The 22,637-nt window shown below is 38.9% G+C and overlaps 1 protein-coding gene across 4 annotated transcripts in view; it reads left to right on the top strand.

Moving 5' to 3' along the window:
* Positions 1–1,938: 1,938 nt before the first annotated feature.
* SMARCA2 (SWI/SNF related BAF chromatin remodeling complex subunit ATPase 2) overlaps positions 1,939–22,637 on the top strand; it is a gene marked incomplete at both ends in the record, with an annotated part of 161,983 nt that continues 141,284 nt past the window's right edge. For 3 of the 4 annotated variants that reach the window (XM_084239029.1, XM_084239028.1, XM_084239027.1), the window contains 4 exons: positions 1,939–2,163; positions 6,358–6,487; positions 12,552–12,935; positions 19,695–19,950. In XM_084239029.1, the coding sequence (XP_084095155.1) occupies positions 1,939–2,163; positions 6,358–6,487; positions 12,552–12,935; positions 19,695–19,950 (995 nt within the window). Of the gene's footprint in view, positions 2,164–6,357; positions 6,488–12,551; positions 12,940–19,617; positions 19,951–22,637 lie in introns of all 4 variants that reach the window. The other variant, XM_084239026.1, reaches the window with a different exon arrangement.

Genomic DNA, 22,637 nt, shown 5'->3' with positions numbered 1-22,637 from the left:
TATTAGCCCATTGATAGGATGGCCTAAATTCTTGGCTACACTTTTAAGATTTCTTTATGTGAACACACCTAAACACTGGATTATTCTGAAGTTTTATTCATAAAATAATCGGTTCTCTGAAATAGTTGTCCATGAAGTCTTGTTCACAGTTTAGTGAGATCTTTTTGGAGCACGCTGGTTACATGCTGCTTAGAGGTGCTGGGCTACAGGAGTGAAGAATGAGACCCTACCCTTATGGCCCTCATCTTCTGGAGATTCAGCAAGAGGTGGCTGCGGGTAACTAAGAGAGGAACTAATGTGGTTTTTGTATTTCCCTTTTAACCTCTCATTTTACTATGAAAGGGTCCTCCTTTAGGTGTTTGGCCCTGAAGTTTTATTTAATTCCATCCCTGCCATTAAGCCTTGAGGAAGCACATCACTTACGATATTTCATTGCGTATTTTATGAGGTTGACAGCAGAAAAAGTTTCTGTGTGTTACAGGTGTGTGCCTCCGGTGACTAAGTATGTAACAATTACTCTCACCATGGGTATTCAGCTGTCTTGCTCTGGGATCTTTGAATTCTGACAGAATTTGGAAAATATCTTATTTACTCATTTTGGCTCATATCCAAGGAACAGTTGTCCCTGCCCACATGAGGCAGTTCCCCATTAGGGATCCCAGAAGTCATGGAGAATGGGTGATGGAATATTGCTTTGTGGAAATATGAGAACCATATTATTTCCACATTGTCTAAGATGGGCCATAGCCAATAGTCATGAATCACTTATGGGGTGAGAATCTTGAACTAGAGAGAGGCCTACAAGGACTCCTGGCCACACTGTTCAGGTGGTTTGAACTTTATTAGCTGTTAGAAGGAACACATCTCAGACTATCCCTTCTGATCACTTCTGGTACAGTGGAAGTGATGAGAAACATAATTCTAAATACAAGTGACCATTGTGCCATGCACAGAGTTGTGATTTTGATAACTATTGTTTTCAATCTCAGAAAAAGGAACACTGTTTAGTTTTGCTAGTAACTTGGTGCATGCGTACCTCACTCTCGTCATGCAAGTCTTTTGGCTCCATTTTTTCAAAAGCTCAGATAATGGTTAGCATTTTCAGCCATCACAATTTTTTACGTAGGCCGTGTGCATTTTTTTTTTTTTTAGACAGTGCTATTGCACACTGAATAGACTAGACTATAGTGTAAATGTAACTTATATGCGCTGGAAAAACAAAAAGTTCATGTCACTCACTGTTTTGATTTTCATTTTATTTTGGTGGTCCGAAACATGAAACATGAACCCTAATATCGTAGAGGCATATCTGTATGTGGATTCTTAAAACTCTATCTGTCTCAATCTCATAACCTCTGCCTTTTCCATGATTGGAACTGCTCTTTGATTCTAATTTATGAAATTGTACTTTTCCCCCTCTTTTTATTGCTTAGAATTTTCTGTGAAGCTTTGATGAGTCTTGGTTGGATACTTTTAAAAGTGATATTATATTTTAATGAATTTGGGGTAGGGGGTTAATCATTTATAAGGTTCCCAAGCCAGTAAGGAATGGAGAGCGTCTGTTGATTTCAGTAATAAATTTCAAACTTGTTTAGAATTGTGCTTACATGTTAAATTTAGTTTCTCCAGTGAGTTTTTTTGTTTTTTTGTTTTTTTGTATCTTAGATGATTTATATCTTTTAGGGGAAATCATTTAGATTTTTTTTCTTTTAAACAAGTGGTCTTCATAAAGTCTAGGGCAGATGGATATATATCATACTCACTCAAACATCTGGGCAAGACAGGGCAGTTCTATTTGATGCTTGTTACAGAAATGGCACCATCAAATACTAACAACTGTTTTATTCTGATCTTAGCGTCATGTTTAAAACATTTCTTTCTCTTTTCTTCTTTCCAGCTTAGTACCCCTCCACTGACTGGCAGAGATAGGAGGAGTAGATGTCCACTCCCACAGACCCGGGTGCGATGCCCCACCCAGGGCCTTCGCCGGGGCCAGGACCCTCACCTGGACCAATTCTGGGACCTAGCCCAGGGCCAGGCCCATCTCCAGGTTCTGTCCACAGCATGATGGGACCAAGTCCCGGACCTCCAAGCGTCTCCCACCCTATGCCAACAATGGGATCTGCTGAATTCCCACAGGAAGGCATGCATCAAATGCATAAGGTAAGAAATTTTTCTCTCCTCCTGAGTGGTGGATGACTAATATTCCTGATAAACCCCTGTCTCTTTTGTATTATTGTTAACAAGGGAATCAAGTTAGGTCTTTGTCTTAACCTGTATGTTATTAAAAAGACATGTCCTCAGGCTCTCGTGCTGTTGTAGATGTTGTGCCAGTCAGGAGGGTCAGATCTTGAGTTAAAAAAAATTGCTAGCTAGAATAGGCATTTCTGAATTAGAGTCTATGAGTTGTGGGTTATAGGTATATTGGCTTGGTGAATAAGTATATAGTAAATCATTTATTTTTTTTTCTTCCTGGCTGTAGATGATAAGATACTTAAATCACACACAAATGAACATTGAAGCTTATGCTTCCTTAAAAATGTTACTTATTAAAGATCCTAAAGAGCAAAAGGAAAATGAGTCCTTTGCTACTGGATTTTTTTTTAAAGATTTATTTATGCATACAAGGGGTACAGGCCAGAGGTGTGGTAGATGAGAGGATTCACCAGACACAGTGGGGAACAGAACAGGCAGATCGACCGAAGTACACTGCTGAGGGGAGCAGTGGGCGAGTCAGGAGAGGTCTGCTGTGCCATGTGGGTAGCTCTCTGGCCGGTCGGGGATTGATCTTATGCTGCAGAGGCTGCGGGCTGCTTCATAGGTTGCGTCTTAACCCCTAGCGCCACCAGGGATACCCACTAATGGATTTTTTTTGAGGAAGGCTTATTGAAATAAGATACTTTCCAGGGAAATCCTAAAGTGTATTTTGCTATCTCTCTATGAAGTGGATTTATTCTGGTTTGGAAGAGGGCTCTGATTTTGTAGAGCTCAAGTCTAGTAGTTTGTTTCTGGACTAAAGTTATAATAGTCCTTGATTTAAGAGAGTTGGATTGTTGTCAGGATGATCACATTCATATGATTTGGTCATTAAGACTTCTGAGGAGATGCAAGGAAGGGAGACTAGTCTTGTGAGAAAATAAATAAGAACATCTGTGTACTCTGCACTTTTGCTCTCTACTTACAGCTATCGCCAGAGAAAATGCATGAGGCCATTGCATATTATTGAAGGTTTTGTTTGATGAGACTAGCAGAGATTTGACATTCTTTTTGGACATGATCACAGGCAGATAAGGCTGTGTGGTGGGGATGCCTTTGAAAAGAAGTAGACACAGTCATATTGGTTTAAAACAAATATGAACGTAAGAAAAAGCAAATCTTTCTTCTCATTGTATCACTTTTAAAGTAAAACCTTCCCTTTTTATAAAAGGGAATGAGTATTACATTTCTGTACCTTCTCCATTGGGAGAAGGTTTGAGGCAGACCAGCCCAGCCAAAAAAGAGTTTCATCAGACATAAATACCAGAAAATCAGACAAAAGAAAAATGGAATCACAGCTATCCTCAGATAAGTCAACAACTTCAACTTATTTTTCTCCTGACATTAGTAGGGGTATTTGTAAACAGTTACACTTTATGAAAAAATGAAGTGAGATGCACTGGTTAAGTCTGAAACATGCTTTACAAAAGTCATGTGGCCCCTTTACTCCACACTGGAGGCCTGGCAAGCTCCTGGCTGTATTTGGGGAGCATTGATTCTAAGGGCAGGTGTATTCCAGCCTGACCTGTTATTGGCATAAATATCCTTGTGTGCCAGAGGGCTTTGGGACTAATGATCCCAGAGCTTTAGTCATAACCCATAGCATAAGCTGTGACTGATGATCCTAAGAGTGTAAATTTCAGCTTCTCCACCCCTTTCCTGAGATAATGTAGAGACAGATTATTTACCTTATATTAGTGGATACCACTGCAGCAGCTGACTTAACAGTATTCCCCTTACTGCTGCCTTTCCTTCTTATGTCGCCTGTCCCTCTCCCTTCAGTGCCCCTGTGCCTTCCCAATCCATCACCTGCGCTCAGGCTGTTTCTGGGGAGAACCAGAGATAGTCTGCTCTGTGCCTTGCATATTGACTGCAACCAACAGGGTGCTCAGTAATTGCCAAGTATTCATAATGTGCATAATAATAAAGCAATTATTATTATGCCCCTTTATTTTAGCCCCTTTAGCCAGTAGCTGGCATTTCAGAACCATTTCCTTCACTAAATACTAAATGGTTTTTGAGTTTTTGAAAACTCATTATCTGATGCTGTTGAAATCAGGAAAGCAATAGATGCATATTTTAAAAAGCAAAACCATGTTGAGTTAAATAAATGAAAGGGTTAATCCTGGCTTCACCTCAGGGACAGCTTATGATATGTGCTTTGCACAACTTGCTTTCCCCCATGTTCAGTAAAAATACCTTGTGAGCATCGGTTTGCATGTGCAGGTGGCATCTGAAAATTTGTGTCTTTTACCATAATACAGTCATATTGTCACTATCAGTTACTCTCTATCTTCTATTCACTTAGCAATATACTGTGGGTACTGCTATCATATTCCCTGACTTTCTACCCTCTTTTTTCACTTTTTTAAACACAATGTTGAACTTGCCAGGCATCTAAGGAAATAAAGTTGCTTGTTTTCCATATACTTTTTAGAAGAGATACTGCCTAGATAGACATGTTGAAGTGATTAAATGGTCTTGTGTTTATATTAAGTTAATTTGGAAACTATGTGATAGATCTGATCTGTCACTTATGAACCGTAGGCCAAGTGGGTGAAATAATTTCCAAATGGTTTGAGAATATCTCACCTTCAAAATGAAAGATAAAAATGGGAGGGAATATTTAGCTAAACTTTTATTATTTAAGTATTTACAAGTTCAGTATGGCCCGTGAGTGTTGGGTCAGTGGTATGTTTTTGCTCTGGTTTCTTTTCAGTGATAATTATCCCTTCTGTTTTGTTACTAGCATCACTGTCACATTTTCTCATATTCCCTATCCCCATCGATGTTCTTCTTTGTTTTCTTCTGTTCTCCTTCTTTGCCATCCTGCTTTTTCTGAAACCCCAGCCCCTGATGTACATCCCTGTGTGAGGACCTGGGTAAGTGCCTTGAGTTCACACCTGCTGACCAGATGCCTTCACTTCCTTAGATACTTTTTACAGCCAGCTTTATTCCTTGTCTTTCTCCTCCTTCTCCCCCTGAGCTTCAGCTTTTTGCTTTTCAACATTACTGGAAATAAGTAAACAAGTGGCCTAAATCCATCTGCTGTGATGCTTTGATTTCCTCTCTGTTATTACTATTTAACAGACTCAGAGACACTCTTTATACCAAATTCTTCCCATTTTTCTTCTGAACATCCTCTTTATGGTAAATTTTGCCTCTTTTCAAGTGCATGCTTTTGACTCTGCAGAAATTAACTTTCCTTTCTCCAAAACTGCAAACACTCATACTTTCTTGCTGGAAGTCATTTGGTTTTTATAAACTCCTGGAAATATTCCTTTCAGGCTGTTGTGAAAATTACTATTCTAGTTTGGGGAGGAATAGACTTTTCCTTTTTCGAACACATGCTCTGTTGCCCGATCCTGGATTGGATTAATGTCAATTCAATAGCTATTTATTGTATTTCTGTTATGTACTAGGCCTCGAGTTGGGTTTCAGTCCTGTGTTCCTTATTTTTATCCAAACTGTGAATTTAACCTTTTTCAGTCTTCTTCCTTCTGTGGTACAACATCATCTATTTCACCTTCCTTCCCTTTCAGTATTCACCCCCTAGTCACTGCTGTACCCTGTCCGTTCCTCTTTTCTCAACTGTCATAGAACTTTCTGGTGTCAACTTTTGAAACTTTCCATAGTTCCATCCTCTCTATATAGAAAAAAATATTACCAAAGAATAGATCATCAGAGATATTTTAGACAGTCATCCTTTAGACTTTGGATAGACTTCAACACACAACAGGTTTCAAGATTGACTTCAAAGGGTATGTAAAAATAGCTTATATTTCTCCACCTGTGAGCAGGACATCATTTTTCTTTGCAGGCTTTACAAACAGAAATCTCAACTGTTTAAGGCTTTAATTTTGACTTACAGAGTTTTGTTGATTCTATTGGGGTAGTCTTTTTTTTTTCTTTTCCTTACCTATAAATATATGTATCATATAATAATACTGTATTTAATACAGGTATAGCATATATAGACATGGTATGGATAATAGATGATTACTCATTTCCACACTTTTGAAGACTTTAGGGACAGGTCTGAAAACTCTAAGACATAATGTATTTTAAAGAGGTCTGACTGATGTCCTTTAAATGTTTCAGCCCATTGACGGGATGCATGACAAGGGGATTGTAGAAGACATCCACTGTGGATCCATGAAGGGCACCGGTATGCGACCCCCTCACCCAGGCATGGGCCCCCCTCAGAGTCCCATGGATCAGCACAGCCAAGGTTTGTGTCTGCTGAGTATCTGATTTTGGCTGCAATCATTCATACTCTTTTCTTCTCTTCTGTTGGTTAATATAGCTATGAATTCCAAAGAACACAATCAGAGGGAGATTGAATACAACAGGTTTCGTTTCCCTGAAGAAGTTTCTCCCCAGCTCCCATCAATACAACTTTGTGATTTGTATTGGTGACTTTATTGCCAAATTCCTAGTAATTTTACTAGCCAGCATGTCTCAAAGAATTGTGCAAAGTGCTTTATGTACTTTGTGTGGAATCTTTATCATGATCTTATAAGGTAAATTACATCACCCCAGCTTTATAGATGGGGAAGTTAAAGTTCCAAGAACTTACTTTGTTTTCCTAAGTTTACACGTCCAGTAAGTGGAAAGACCAGAGAGTCCAGGTCTGCCTCCCAAAGACAGAATAGATGTCAAGGTAAGATGAGCCACCTGCATCCCTGAGTTGTGAGCTCATGCAGTAACTGTAAGGAGGCTTTTTTCTGGCATTGGAATCACCTGTTATTGCTGGTGGTGGCTGCATTTGTCTCCTAGGGCTGCTGTGACAAATTACATAAACTGAGTGGCTTAACATAAGAGATAATTATTCTTTCACAGTTCTGGATGTTAGAAGTCTGAAATCGAGGAGTTGATAGTGCGGTGTTCTTTTTAAAGTCTTTAAAGGAGAATCCTTCCTAGCCTCTTCCTAGCATCTGGTGATTACTAGCAATCCTTGTAGATCCTCTGTCTTGGTCTCCATATGACATTTTCCCTGTGTGTCTGTCTCTGCGTCCACATTTCTCTGTGCTTAAAAGGACACTGTCATTGGATTAGGGCCTACACTAATCTAGCATGACCTCATCTTAATTAAATTTCCTCTGAAGTTAAAAAAATAGAACCTATTTCTACATAAGGGCACATTCATGAGTACTAGGGGCTAGGGCTTTGATATATCTATGTACAAAACAGTTTAACCCACAATAGTGGCCAAAACAATAAATGGTATGTTACTTTCTGTCCAAGACATAGGAAAGACACCTCAAAGTCTTTTGAAAACAATGTAATCTGTTTCATATTCTTTGGAGATGTCAAGATGCCGGGGCGAGGGTTACCTACACTATTTAACACTCTTTAGTAGATATGCTTACTCAAGCCTTTAGTTAATGTTTTGCTCTTATACTCCTTTGTAATTAAATGTGTGTGAGTTATTTTCTACACTCATGATTTTATATTCATCCACCTGAGGGAAGATTTTTGACAGCGAGGATTTAAAGCACTGTATTCAGTTTCATTGTTTTTTTAAATATAAATATAATAAACTAGTTAAAATTTTATTAAATTATTAAAATCAATAATGAAGACAAATTTTTAATGTAAATAAGTCATGGCAGCATGATCACTAATATTTGAAGAGTTTTTGAATAACACAAACTCTGATCTGAATTTTGATGGCAGGCAGGCAAGTGTTGCAGACGACTCATCAAATCTTGACCATGTCAGAAAATCAGTCTTTGGGATCATCACCAAGACTTTTTAGGAACCAGTGGGAAGAAAAAGTTTGACCCATTCTGTATTCAGAATGGATTAAAACAACACTTCTGGGATTATCTTTTAAATTCTAAAGAGCCAGGTGTGTTCACAGAACTACTGTGGATCTCATTTGTAATACTTGGTAAGTGTCGGTGACATATTCAGTGATTCTCAAAGCCAGGTGTTTGCTCTGTCTGCTCTTAGCTTTGAGGTAGCACTCATAGTGGGACTCTAGGAAAATGCTAAAACAAAACACTTTATTTTTTTTTCCATTATCCAGGATTTTTTTTTTCATTTTCATGCTTTTTAATTCAATAAGAGCATTCTTATTTTTTGATTTTTTTTTTATTTTTATATTCCCCATACAATTGCAACCCCCTGATTTTGACCCCAATCCCTCCTTTCCCCGAACCCCCAAAGTGTGTCTCTTGTTCATAGTTGTTTTAAAACAAAACACTTTAAATGTACAAATTATAATTGAGAGCAATTACACTTTCATTAATGCTTAAAATTTTTCAACATTGCTTGGTTCCCTTCTTTAGCTTAAGAATGACAACTTTTCTTGGAATCTCCAACAACTGGCATGATATTTAGCACATGACTGGATACTTAGTAAGTTTTGTTCATCTAGAGATGGACTCATGCATTCAAAAGTCAACGATTCTAAATAGATCTTAATTTTTATATAATTTCAGTAAGTTATAATTACTTTGAAATGCAGAGGTCTGCAGTAATGAAATCAGAATGAGCATATAATATTTTTCTCTAAAATAGTAATGTGCATTGTAGGCTGGAGAATGAGTTATTTAAAATATATTTTCGAATAGTGTAGGACTGGCATAATGCAGTCTTATTCTATATAATGATCTGAAAAGAATTAGGACTCTGAAATAGCATGAATCTTTAAAAACCACATTGTAGGAAGCCATTTATAAACACACAGGTACAGAAAGGTGTGGTATTGACTGGAAGACAGCCAGCTTTAACTACCTAGCAACCTATTAGGTTATTTTGAGATACTGGTTGAGAAGCAAAACCATTTCCTTCACTAAATACTGAATGGTGTACCTTATGGCCCTAATGATAACATTGTTTGTTTTTAGTCCATTGTATAGTAAGTCTTCAAAGGCAAGTGTATAATATTTAAAGGGGAGAGGGAATTTAAAGAGAAAATTTATATAAAATTGGCAACTTATAATTTCAAGATTTTTGAAAGGAGAGAGGTGATTGCTTCTCTCTGAGGCAAGGTGAAACAGGGGAGATAATGGCCCATGAAGACTAGTGAAGAAAAACTGCCACTTTTTGACTACTTTTGAATGAGCAAATCCAACCAAATTTCACAAAGAGCACATTCTGCATTAGCGCTGTCACCTTTTACTCAAAAGCGTATTCTCCATCAGGCAATTTCTTTATTCTATTTTCTCAACTAGAGATGGTTACCAAAATATGTTACATTGTTTCATCATTTAGATTCTATTTTTCCTGAATTTTTATAGAATGTTAGTCATGGAGAGGGGGAAAAAAATATCTTTAGGTGAAACATTGTCACATTTTTAATGTCATACTGTGATAGAATGATTCCTGCTAACCTCCCCTATAAATTCTGGAAGGTAACATTTCCCCTTCCCAATTTCTTCTGATCACATAGGTGGTAACATTTTATTATGTCGATTAATTCTGGACTTTTTTTTTTATGCTCCTCTTAGTTTCTTTCTTATCAAATTTGGGGTAAAATTATTTTGTATTGATTTTTCATGCGACCAAGTTACTCTTTTCACGGTGTGAATTATTGTTTTTCCCTGTGTCTCACCTTCCTGACTTTGTCCTGCCCTTCGCTCTTAGTTTAAAAGAACAATGTGATAAACAGTGTTGTTCAGTTTATACTGGATTGTGTAATGTTTTGGGTCATTGTTTCAGGCAGCCTGTGGTTTAACATAGGAAACAATAATTGACAACAAATAGGAGATACTAGAAGGCAAGAGACTTAGCACCCACATTGGCCCTGCTCTGAAAATCTCAATAGCTTTGAGAAAAGTTATTCCCCCTTGTGGTAAATGCTTTTACCACAGGAGTCAGAAAGATGCTTTCATAATGAACAGATACCTTACAATCAAGGAAGAAATGTGAGACTCATTAATAAGGGAGAATGTTCATGAAATTCATTGTACCTGTACATACTCATAGGCTCTGAATGTTTGTTCTTATAAATTACAACATAATGGAATTTACATTTCCACTAGTCTTGCAAGCTGATTTCAGGGTGTTTCCCTGACTAATTTATACAACCAACTAGAACCCAAATTGCTGCAAGATTTTTATGCTCCCTTATGGAGTACTGATTTGGGGAATAAGAGAGTTAGTTCTTCCATATCTCTTCAGGGCAGGGTTTTCCTGAACAGAATTCTCCTTCTTACCAGTTGATAGAACAAATCTTATTCTTGTCTAAGGGGATCAGGCTGATTTTATTTTCCTCTCCAAATGGTAATTTGAGATGAAAGTCACTGTCACTGATATTTTCTCTATCTTGTGAATGGTGATGGTGAGCCCCCAGTCAGTGACGGTTAGATGTTCTTGGGTCTCTGTGACTCCACATAGATGCTCAGAGCTGCTTGCAGCTCAAACTTGACATAGTTCAAACACACAGCAGATGTCAAATAAACACCTGTGTGATGACCTTTATAATAATTGTGACCTGAGTACAGTTATTAAAAGGTAGGGACTTTTAATCTAATATTTTATATTATGCCATTGGATACCTTTGCCTTGATTGTTAGCACTAATTAATTTCAGATTGTAGTAGGCAATCTCTTTTTGGTTCTCCCTACATCAAGATCAATGATAGGTTTTTCTCAGAATTCTTTGGCCAGAATTCTGTCCAATTCATCTCCTGAAATAAGTTCCTTGAAATTTTCTTCCTTAAGAAAAGTTTTCTTGGGCCTCTCTGGTGGCGCAAGGGGTTAAGTCTCAGCACTATGAAGCTGTCTGCAGCCACTGCAACATGAGTTCAATCCCCAGCCAGGGAGGTGACCCACATGATGCAGCAGACCTTTCCTGTCTCACTTGCTGCTCCCCTCAGCATTGTATCATGGTAGATCGCCCTTTTCTGCTCCCCTACTCTTTCTCTGGTGAATCCTCTAAATCCCTCCACACCTCTGGCCTGCACCCCAGTTCTTGTATGCATAAAAAATAAATATCTTAAAAACGGTTTTCTTAAATTTCCCTTTTAAATTCCTCATAACCCAAAAAGACTGCTTTCAATTTTATATTATATTGTAAGTGGTTCTAGAAGATTTTTGAAATTTTTAGCCCCTTTATTTTTATGTGAACTGATTACTATTAGACCATGGAAAAAATATATGTGTTGTAAACAGATGAATCTTGGTTAGAAGCCAGTAGCTGCCAGGATCTGATTGTGTGACTTTGGGTTACTTATTTATTCTTTGAACCTCAGTTTTCTGATTAAAAAAAAATGAGATGATAATACATATCTTCTGGGGGTGTTATAAGGACTAGGAGAAATAATGTATACTTCACTTACAGCCATATTCCCATTGCCAATTCTGGGTTCCCACCAGCCTCATAGTCACAGGTCAGAACAACTGCTTTTGGTTTGCCCCGACATGGCAAAGTCTTCCTGGGGACTAATGATCCCAGAGCTTTAGTCATAACCCATAGCATAAGCTGTGACTGATGATCCTAAGAGTGTAAATTTCAGCTTCTCCACCCCTTTCCTGAGATAATGTAGAGGCAGATTATTTACCTTATATTAGTGGATAACACTGCAGCAGCTGACTTAACAATACTCCCCTTACTGCTGCCTTTCCTTCTTATGTCGCCTGTCCCTCTCCCTTCAGTGCCCCTGCACCTTCCCAATCCATCACCTGCACTCAGGCTGTTTCTGGGGAGAACCAGAGATAGTCTGCTCTGTGCCTTGCATATTGACTGCAACCAATAGGGTGCTCAGTAATTGCCAAGTATTCATAATGTGCATAATAATAAAGCAATTATTATTTGCCATCTCCAGGAAAGAGGCTTCACTCCGCATTTCAATATAGTAGATACCTTTGGGCTTTGTCCTCTAGGTTAAGATACTTTTAACATTGAATACTAGCCCCTGGTATCTCCCCTTCAGGAATACAACAGCCACTAACCACTTACCTTCTAGGACACATGGGTTTTGATCACTTGAAATGTATCCAGTCCAAATCAAGATGTGCTCTGACATAGATGAAAAAAAAAAAGGATGTTCCATATCTCTTTAATGATTTTTTTCATTTTGAAATAATATTAAGGGTGTGTTGATTTCAACAAGATAAGTTAAAATTAGTTTTGTCAATTTCTTTTATTTTTAATGTCATTACTCAAAACATTTAAATGGCATATTTTGTAAGTAAAATTTCTATTATATGTAAATATGTAGTTTGTAAAGTCTATGCACTTGAAGTTTCTGTCAGATCTAGAAAATTATCAAAATATTCAGGAGTGCCTTCTCCATCAGTGTCGGGGGGCAGCCTCTGATCTCCTTTTGTGTTTGATTCTAGGTTACATGTCACCACACCCATCTCCATTGGGAGCCCCAGAGCATGTCTCCAGCCCGATGTCTGGAGGAGGCCCGACCCCACCGCAGATGCCGCCGAGCCAGCCAGGGCCCCTCATCCCGGGTGATCCACAGGCGATGAGCCAGCCCAACAGAGGTCCCTCGCCTTTCAGTCCTGTCCAGCTGCATCAGCTGCGAGCTCAGATTTTAGCTTACAAAATGCTGGCCCGGGGCCAGCCCCTCCCTGAAACACTGCAGCTTGCAGTCCAGGGGAAAAGGACGTTGCCTGGCATGCAGCAGCAGCAACAGCAGCCGCCGCCACAGCCACAGCCACAGCCACCGCAGCCAGCGCAGCAGCAGGCCCTTGTTAGCTACAACAGACCATCTGGTAGGTTAATATGCAACCAAATGAATAATGCGATGGTCCAGCTCCGATAAGAGAGACTGCTAACTGCATAGAAGCATGGGTTGGTATAAGCACAGGGCTGACTTAACCTTTTGTTGTATCTCGCTAGCCCCCTTGTCTTACTTCACTTAGTGGGCCAAGAGTCTTGCTCTCTTCCTACTTTAGATTCCTCCAGCTATTCTTCTTAACCTTTGGAGACTGGTGCAAGCTGTGGACCTCAGAGAAAAGCACTCTCTCCCATGATTTTGCACTCTCTCTCAAATAATTCCAAGTTTGTCAGCAGCCCATCCATACCTCCCAGGTTATGAACCTCTGTACCTAATGTATTCCATTGCCAAAATGTACTTCTTGAATGCACTCACATACAGCCATTTTACACTTGTCAGTTTATCTATTTCTGTTCCTTTTTCACTGTGAAAAGTGTTTGGGGAGACTAATAAGAAGTGTACTTGCAGTAAAATATCAAGGAGAAAATTCAAAACAAAGGAAAACAGAAAAGGTGGATGTCAGGGAGGTCAGGAATGTGGGGGCCACAAGAGTACTCTTGGCCATTGCAGCTGAGCTTCAAAGATGCCTCCAGCTTCCTGGCAGTCAGGAGAGGAGACGGTCAGGCACCTAATCCTCACCATTCTGAAGAGGGTTGCTTACCAGTTTCTCAGAGGACACGACCCTTTTCTAGCATGAGAGGATGAAGTTGATTCCCAGGTGGGCTTACTTTTACAATTATTGCTGTTGTTATTATTGTTGTAAGTGTCTATAAGATAGAGACACCAATAGCATTTGTTCATAATAAAGAGAGTAACAGAATCCACATGACCTATTTCCTACAGAACCCAGGATCAAATCTGAAGCTCTGACATTATGTAATGGGTTGAGATGTGATAGTCCTTGTATAACCTCCTGGTGGTCTGACTTCATGCCCTGAGGGAATTCAGAGATGCAGGGGGCTGCGAACATTGTTTGTTCTAGGAAGGTTTTTGTTAAGAACTGGATAAGCAGAGATTCTATATTTCTGTTTCAGCTAGAGCTTTGAATCCCAGGGAATTGAATCCAAGATGATTCCTTGACATTGACCCTCTTCCCTGTAAACGGCTTACTCTCATTTTTGCAAGCCCTGGTATGCCGATCATTGCAAACAATTAGAGTGGGAATCTGGTACGCTTCTGAGGATTTTGGAATTGGACAGTGGCAGAGTGTTCAGATGATTGTTACTTTTTAATATTCTACCTTCTGAGTTTATAAACGTTTCTCCTTTGGTAACAGAAACTCCAAGAGTTGTTCTACCTTGTAGGATGAAAGAATCTTGTTAATTGTAGATAAAGCCTCAGAACTGGGCTTTTAAAGGGGAAGGAAAAAATCATATCATCCTCAGAGTTCTTGTGGCCACCATGGTGCTTTGGAAGTTGGAGGGTCATATGGGACCAAACATGAGGGGCTGAAAAAGTTATATGAGCAAACCATGCAGGAAACGATAGCTTAAACACTCGGTATTTTCAAAGATATAAAAACTGTAAGGATCCAGCTTCCAAATAGAAGAAAAAATTATGTATGTCTATGTATGTACGTAGTTTAATGAGTGCCCACCTCATTCGCCACATACCTTTGTATATGTCACACCTCTAGAACAGAGAAATGGGATTCAGACACTGCTATCTGAGTAGGGAACCCATGTCCTTAACCAGTTCTCCATACTGGCTCTGTTACGACAAAACACTCATGACAAGGGAAAGAATCTGTTCACAAAGTCTGTGTACCAAAATATAAGCATTTTACTACTGTGTGTAAAAAGGAAAAAGTACTCTAGTTCTTCACTTAAAACCCTTTTGCTCAAGTTCTCCACTCCTTGTCAACCTAGTCATCCTGAAATCCCACTTCTCAGAATATGAGGAGTGTTTCCAATATGTTACATGGAAACAACCAGAGAGTGGGTAGTTTAAGGAGGAGGAAACAAAACCTGAACCTCCCAAAGGGTAGTAGGTGGACTTAGTCATGCAGGCAGGCCTCACTATACTATTCAGCTTGTCCTGGGGTGTCACCTTCTCACAGACCTCTATAAGCAGGGGTATGTTTAAACATGACCTAAACTCGGCAGAAAAAGTTTCCAAAGTATTGTTTAAGAAGGCCAAAAAAAGATTCATTTGAGAAACTTTTTCTCTCAAAGTTCAAATAACAAGATAAGTAAAAAAGGACAACATTTCAGTTGTCTGGACACTTGTACATTATAAGTACTTCACATCCTGATGAATAGAATCCTGGGCATGTTTTCTGGATCATTTCCAGCCAGAAAAGACTCAATTTTTATATTACCCAATGCCAAAACCTACATCTTCCCTCTCTGGGTCCCTGTCATTAGGGAGGACTCATTTATCACTCTGTTCGCGTATAAGACACTGTTCATGTCTTCTATACTTCCAGCATTTGGACTTCGCTAGAAATCAAAGTGTTGGGGCAGTTAGTGTTTTACACCAGAGCAGACAAGCAGGGCATGGGTGAGGCAGAAAGAAGAGACTTCAAATAAAACAGACCCCTTCAGGCTACTGAGAAAGAGTTTACCCCTGACAGTATTGCTGAACTTGTCCCCACATCTCAGATTCATGAAGAGATAACCTTATCTGACAAAGACGTTTTCTTAGCATTTAAGCATGTCATTGTCCTTTAGGACAAGTCAAAATAGGGCAAGACTTTCTTTTTAAAAGTTAAGATTATACTTTGCATATTGTTTATTCCCCTTTCACTCCCCCCCCCTTTTGTTGTTGTTGTTGTTGTTTGTTTGTTTTAAAGTGTCACTGTTTACAAATACCCCTACTAATTTCAGGAGAAAAATAAGTTGAAGTTGTTGACTTATCTGAGGATAGCTGTGATTCCATTTTTCTTTTGTCTGATTTTCTGGTATTCATGTCTGATGAAACTCTTTTGGCTGGGCTGGTCTGCCTCAAACCTTCTCCCGAGTTGTAATTCTCCAAATGTTGGCTGTCATGATCGCCGACCCCAGGGAAACTCGATCTGATGGAAGGAATGGTACCTTCATAAATCCCTCTTCAGCCCTTGCCTGCTATGGACTCCACTCAGACCTAACCCACCATTTTTCTTTCCATTTTGATTCATTTTTCCATTTAGACTAAAGTAAAATGAAAAATGGGAACTGAAAACATTTTCTTTCTCTCTCTCTCTTTTTTTTTTTTTTTGGTGGGGAAACACCTTATAGTAGAAAGCAAAAGTGTTACTGCTAATTTTTTTCAGAGCTTGTCCCTCCTCCTCCTTTCCCCTGCTTTTTTTTTTTTTTCAGTTTTCTAAAATTTCTTGGTATGCGCACTTTAAATGCACTTCATTACATTTATGTTTTCAACATGTGGAAACTACTTAAGTCCTTATTTAATGCATAGACCTGTTATTTGCATAAATATCCTTGTGTGCCAGCGGGCAAAGTGGGAGCTCAGAACCTGCATGTGAGACTTTTTAGTATTTTAGCAAGTTTGCTTCCCTGGTTCTAAAACTCAGGCCTCTCCCCTCTTTGGATTCCCTTCAGGGGTGCCAAGGCACACTTCTGTCTTCACTTTTAAGGTGAGGACGGAAGGGGAAAGCAGACACATCTTGTGCTTCTGACAATTAAGCTTAAATTGTTTATGTTGGAGAGGGAGTAGGAGATAAGCTAAAGAATGTGATTTGTCTTCCATTTGAAGATATCAGGGATAGGTCTTATCATTTAGCAGACCACCAGTGTCTGTTGTAGAGGAGATGATTTCTGTTGATAAAGAGCAGATCCAATTTGGCAGCCCAGCTCTACAAGCCGCCTAAGGGACAAGCATAAAACCTAATGAATAGGTACTTACCTTCTGAGCATATGCCAAATTGCAAGCAAGCACATTCAGTTCCCTCGTCTCAGTAAACAGAAGTTTTTATATCATCTGTTGGAGGGAGAAGATAGACCCCATGCACGAGAAAATGAACTTTCACTTTGCTAATAAGTGACTCTGATAGCAAGTTAGCAGGAAGAACATGGCAAGCCAAGATTTATCTCTATGTCTGAGTTGCATTGAATTTAGTTGCATTCAAAATATTTTGAAGTTTGCAATAGACGAGTTACTCCTTTAGTGACAAGCAAATACAGTATCAACTTTGCTAAAAAAAAACAATTGTTTTTGTTTTTTTTTTGCCATGGAGTTTTTCTATAAAGCTGAGTATTACATTTCTTTACCTTCCTATCTTTCATGGCAATAAAAAAGATAAGAACTGATGGTTGAGCATGTAGCCTCATTGAATCCTCACTGCTACCCCATTGACTCCTCACTGCTACCTATAATGTAAGAACTGGCATTATCCCTGTTCTACAGATGAGGAAACTGAGGCACAGAGTTAAGTCACTTGCTCGAGCTCATGCAACCATTAGATGATAGAGCTGAGATGAAACACATCCGTTCTAGAAAGGTACAGAATGTTGAGACATATTTGTTTATTTCATAGCCAATTGTAGTACTTTTAAATTGGAAATTTCAATATGTAAGTCCATGTTTGGGTCTCTCTCTGCTTCTCAATTTTAAGGGTTAATCAGCCAGACAAGTTTTTACAGGTATTGATTTAGGAAGGTTCTATTGATACGTAGCTGTGTGTGTGTATCAAACCTAGTTCAGAGTCATAGGCTAAAAATGACTAGATTTGGAACAAGGGTTAAGAGACAAGTTCTGGATTAAATGTGATTTTAAAAAGAGGTGACTTCACTATGCCTCTAGGAGTGGGCATGGACTTCTGCATCAGCATTGTCAGGCAGTTAAAGAAGAGAGCACCCTGAATAAATGAAAAGTGCAGCACTGCCATGGCTTTTGTCGACAAATTACTTAAATTTAAAACATGAATTTTCTTTTTATTAAAGATGGTAGGTTTTGCAGGGCTTCAATGTGTTAAATTCATTACTTAGCATTCTTATGCCCTTAAGCCAAGTCTTCAAATATTTGATATTTGATTCTACCACTTTCTTGAGCTTATTAAAGAAATTCATAGAATCATGGAAAAATAAAATAAATGTTAGAAATCTGTATCACCTCTGTTTTGGCTGAAGCACACCAAAAGCAACCCAAATGAAAACTCTACCCTGTTTTGAGGACCTCTAGGGAAAAAAAACATTGTAAAATGTCCCTCTTTAACTCATTCCAATGCTTAGCAGTTCCGAAAGTTAGTGTTTAGAAATTAAATTTCTTGTATAGAGAGGAAACACTTTAAATATAAAATATTATGGAAAAATTATGCATATGTAAAAGGCCTCCCATTCAGAAAAAAAAAAATCACACAGCATGTAGCTGAAAAGAACCTCATGATGGCACATTTACAATACCTAAAAAAAAAAGTACATTTTTATCCTGAGAATTTTTCTCAACCCCTAGAACCAGGGCTACAGATTACCCCAAGAAGTCTTATCTAGTTCTATATCTTTCGGAAATTTCAGAAATAGGGGGAAAATAATACGTGCACATGCAAATGTACACGCAAACACATACACACTCACATATACACACTAGTTTCCTAAGCAATTTGTTCTAATTCTTCACATTCTTCCTGTCAAAATGTTTGGGTACAGCTATCTTTGCATTGTCATTTAAGCCAATTTAAAAAGGTGTTTGCTGGAAATCGAATAAATGTGTCCAATTTTTCATAATGTATGTCTTTGTATGGTTAATTATTGTCACTCTGATGTGTATAGACTGGTATTTTTGTTACCATTTAAAAATTTTAATTTTTCTTAGAAAGGATATACAGAATACTTGGGAGAATGCCTATTAGAGGTTTCAACATCTGCTGACTGAGATTATTACTAACTCACCTGGTAGCAGTACTAATTTATTTATAATTTTAAAGTAAATAAAAATTCACCTAGGAGAAGAGATGGGACACTTCTTATTTTAGGTCCATACCTAGCAGTTAATTTAAACTTCTCAAATTTAAGGTTAAAAGTTGCTTTAAGTTAAGTTATTAAATGCATTTGATAAATTTGATGATTGCACATCCCTTTGTTCTGAAATGGGAAATTTCAGGGAAAATGCTCCCCGGAAATTAGTATTTGCTAATTTTATTAAGTGGAATGAGCAGATATTTTTCCACTAGATTGAATGTTTTTAGAAATACTTTTAATATGTAGTGAAAAAAATGAAGTGAGATGCACTGGTTAAGTCTGAAACATGCTTTACAAAAGTCATGTGCCCCCTTTACTCCACATCGGAGGCCTGGCAAGCTCCTGGCTGTATTTGGGGAGCATTGATTCTAAGAGCAGGTGTATTCCAGCCCGAGCTGGAGGTTTTCCTAAAGGAACTTGCTCTGCAGTTTGCAAAATGAAATTTTAAGGTCACATCCAAGCTGCATCTGTTATGCAACTACCTTAATTTTTGAACTGGGAATACACCTATAACGCTTTCTAAAACCCACTGTAGACCCACTTTAAAAGCCAGTCATGTATTCCTACCAATTTATTACAGAAGAGTCATTTTTGGACCATTTTCATCAGTGTTCACTAGTGAATGCTTTTCCCTAATGTCGATAGATGCCAGATTCTTTTTTTTTTAATTTCTTTCTCCTTAATCTGCACCCCACCCCTACCCCTTCTTTCCCTGCCTTCCTTAGATCTTCCTCCCCTACTTTTTTCTTAAGAAATTTGATTGTCTCCAACATTGGGCCCCAGGGGGGGCGGCGGGCAGGCCTGGGGTGGCCACAGGGCAACCTGTTGTCCGGGCTGCCAATGCCGATCTTGTCTCACAGGCCCAGGGCCGGAGCTGAGCAGCCAGAGCACCCCGCAGAAGCTGCCGGTGCCCACGCCCAGCGGCCGGCCTTCGCCCGCGCCCCCCGCAGCAGCGCAGCCGCCCGCAGCCGCGGTGCCTGGGCCCTCCGTGCCGCAGCCTGCCCCTGGGCAGCCCTCGCCCATCCTTCAGCTGCAGCAGAAGCAGAGCCGGATCAGCCCCATTCAGAAACCACAAGGTCTGGACCCCGTGGAGATTCTGCAGGAGCGAGAATATAGGTAATGCATCCCACCAGGGCGGTGTTAAGTACCGTGTTCTTGCACGTATCTCCACGCCTAGGGTGTGTGGTATCTCCGTGTTCTGGCCGTTCTTTTCTATGGGACAAGGGAAAAAAAAACTAAGGAAAGTTGCAGAGGCTGAAGCTCATGTAATGAGAATGGTTTCAGAACAAAATTGCAAAAAAAGTGTTTGCCATTGCGGTGGAAGAGGGGGACCCTCTGATGGATATGGGTTGACAGGACTGTGATTTTTCACTCATTTAATAAGAAAAATTTTATCAACCCCTATGACACGCCAGACCCTGTTTTAGGCACTTGATCTTTGTCAAGATCAAGAGCCCAGCCCAGAGTTCTCATGAATCTCAGAAAGTGATTGTTTCACACTTAGAAAACGCTGTGCTTTGTTCTGCTTTGTTAGTTTGTCCTCAAGTGATGACCTTGAGCTGGTTGGATATTGAATATACTGTATTGGCCTGACCTTCAGGCTCATAACACATCTCATGATACTAAACCATGTTTCAGAGCTTGGTATAATACAATCTTTGTTCTAATTCATGCAGTTTTGGCCTATGGCTTCATTCAACTTTAGGAGTAAGCCTTGTTTAAGTGTCTTCACATGAGCTTCTTATTTAAACTCTTACTCCAGAAAGTCAAATTTCACCTGATTGGCACATTAGTTAAATCAGGGATTGGCAAATCTTTTCTGTAAAGGGCCAGGTGGATAGTAATGCATTTTATGATTTGCCAGGCTCTACAGTCTCTGTCACTGCTGTGTTCTGATAAAAACCATATTGACAAGAACAGGGATGGAGTTTGGCCTGCAGGCTGTCGTTAGCAGACTTCTTTTTTTTTTTTTTAAGAGTTAGTTATTTATGCATACAAGAACGGGGGTACAGGCCAGAGGTGCAGGTGGTGAGAGGATCCACCAGAGACGGAATGGAGAGCAGAACAGGCAGATAGACTGAAATACACAGCTGAGGGGAGCAGAGGGTGAGGCAGGAGAGGTCTGCTGTGCCATGTGGGCTTCTCCCTGGCCGGGGATCGAACTCGTGCTGCGGTGGCTGCAGTTAGCTTCATAGGTTGCGTCTTAACCCCTTGTGCCACCAGGGAGGCCCACATTAGCAGACTCTTGATGTAAATAGTTAATGTGACCCAAAGAAGGAAATCCAAAAAGTCAAGATGAAAGACTTAAAATTATGATAAAGTGAAGATCGTGATTTCTGGAGTTAGCCAGAAAGGATGCTGTGCTACTTACTAGCTATATTACTTTGGTCAACTTCTGTTTTCTGTGATTCAGTTTCATTTCCTCATATATTAAAAGGTATTTTTGGTAGCTCTTGTAGGGGAAGAATAAAGTGATTCAAAGGCATTCAAAAAATATTCGCTGTCATTATTTCCCTAACATAATTTAATTTAAAAGAAAATTCATTGAGTCTAAAAATTACAGGGAATGTAAAGAAATAACATCTAGGCTCCCTTTGAAAAACACCACCTTAGTCTTTATTGGAAAATACATAGCTTGTTTGTTATTGGATTAAAATACTAAGTTATCAGCTTGGAGTTACTCTGAAAGAGAAGCAGTAACTTGCCATTAAACGTGTATTGTTTTTTGGATGAAGTGTATAGCTTATTCTCATTACTATGACTAATCATTAAGAGCTTTTTTGTTGCTGTTGCCAACATTTCATGTATATAGGACTCTAGATATACTCATTATCAATTGATATTTCAGGGTGTATAGGCCAGTTCTGTTGGGTGAATAATTACTGTATTTTATAAAGTCCAATGTTAGTACAGTATACTCATGTGTGATAGAGAAAATGTTTTCATATGCAGTTCTATATGTTGTTATTGAATAAGAAAAGTCATAAGTATTTTTTGAGACAGTAAATAAGGTACAAGGATATCATTTAATTACTCTTGAATTCTGACTTCCTAAGCACTAACATGATTTTCCTACCCTGAAGGTACAGAGCTACCAATACCTTTGTTAATTCATGTCAACTCTTTCCCTAAATTCTCTTTACCTAAAAATCCATCTGAACATGTCTTCCTTATCAGCATGTGTGTGTGTGTGTGAATGTGTGCGCTCGCGCGTGTGTGTATTGATGGACTCCTAAGGTTTTTTTTTATTATTTTTACTAGAATTTTAATTACAGCTCTTTCATGTAATGAATTCATTTTAGCAACTATTTCAGAGGATCTTAATGAATGATCTCCCAAAGTATATAGTATTTAATAGTACTGTTGGGAGTGTTGCAGTATGTGAGAAGCTTTAGTTCTCCACCTATGTCTACCTGGCTAGCTATCATCTATCCGTCTAATCTTTTAAATTTTAGACATTGCAGAATGGGTAGATTTGCTATTTTTCATGTTATTATTATTATTTGATAAATGTCTCCTCTTCTGTAAAGCTGCTGGGCTTTTGAAATGGTTGATCTGGCAACCCCATGTCCAAAATGCTAGTGAGTCTTTGACCTAGATTTTTCTATGGCCAACTAGAGCAGAAGCATGGATTTGTAGTGGCAGTATTGTGGGGGCATCTTTTATCTTTTGTTATGAAGCACTCTGTGTTGTGTCTATATGAAGGTAAATTGCTCAACTGCTGAAATTATTTGAATTTATTTTTAAAATGGATAGATTAAGTCCCTCAGGGCTTTGTTAAAAAAAAAAAAAAAGAAACCTTT

This window comes from Talpa europaea (genome assembly GCF_964194135.1).
Source record: "Talpa europaea genome assembly, chromosome: 7".
NCBI classification, from domain to species: domain Eukaryota; kingdom Metazoa; phylum Chordata; class Mammalia; order Eulipotyphla; family Talpidae; genus Talpa; species Talpa europaea.
Note: the sequence above shows the minus strand (reverse complement) of the source record. Positions and strands in the feature narration are given on the sequence as shown.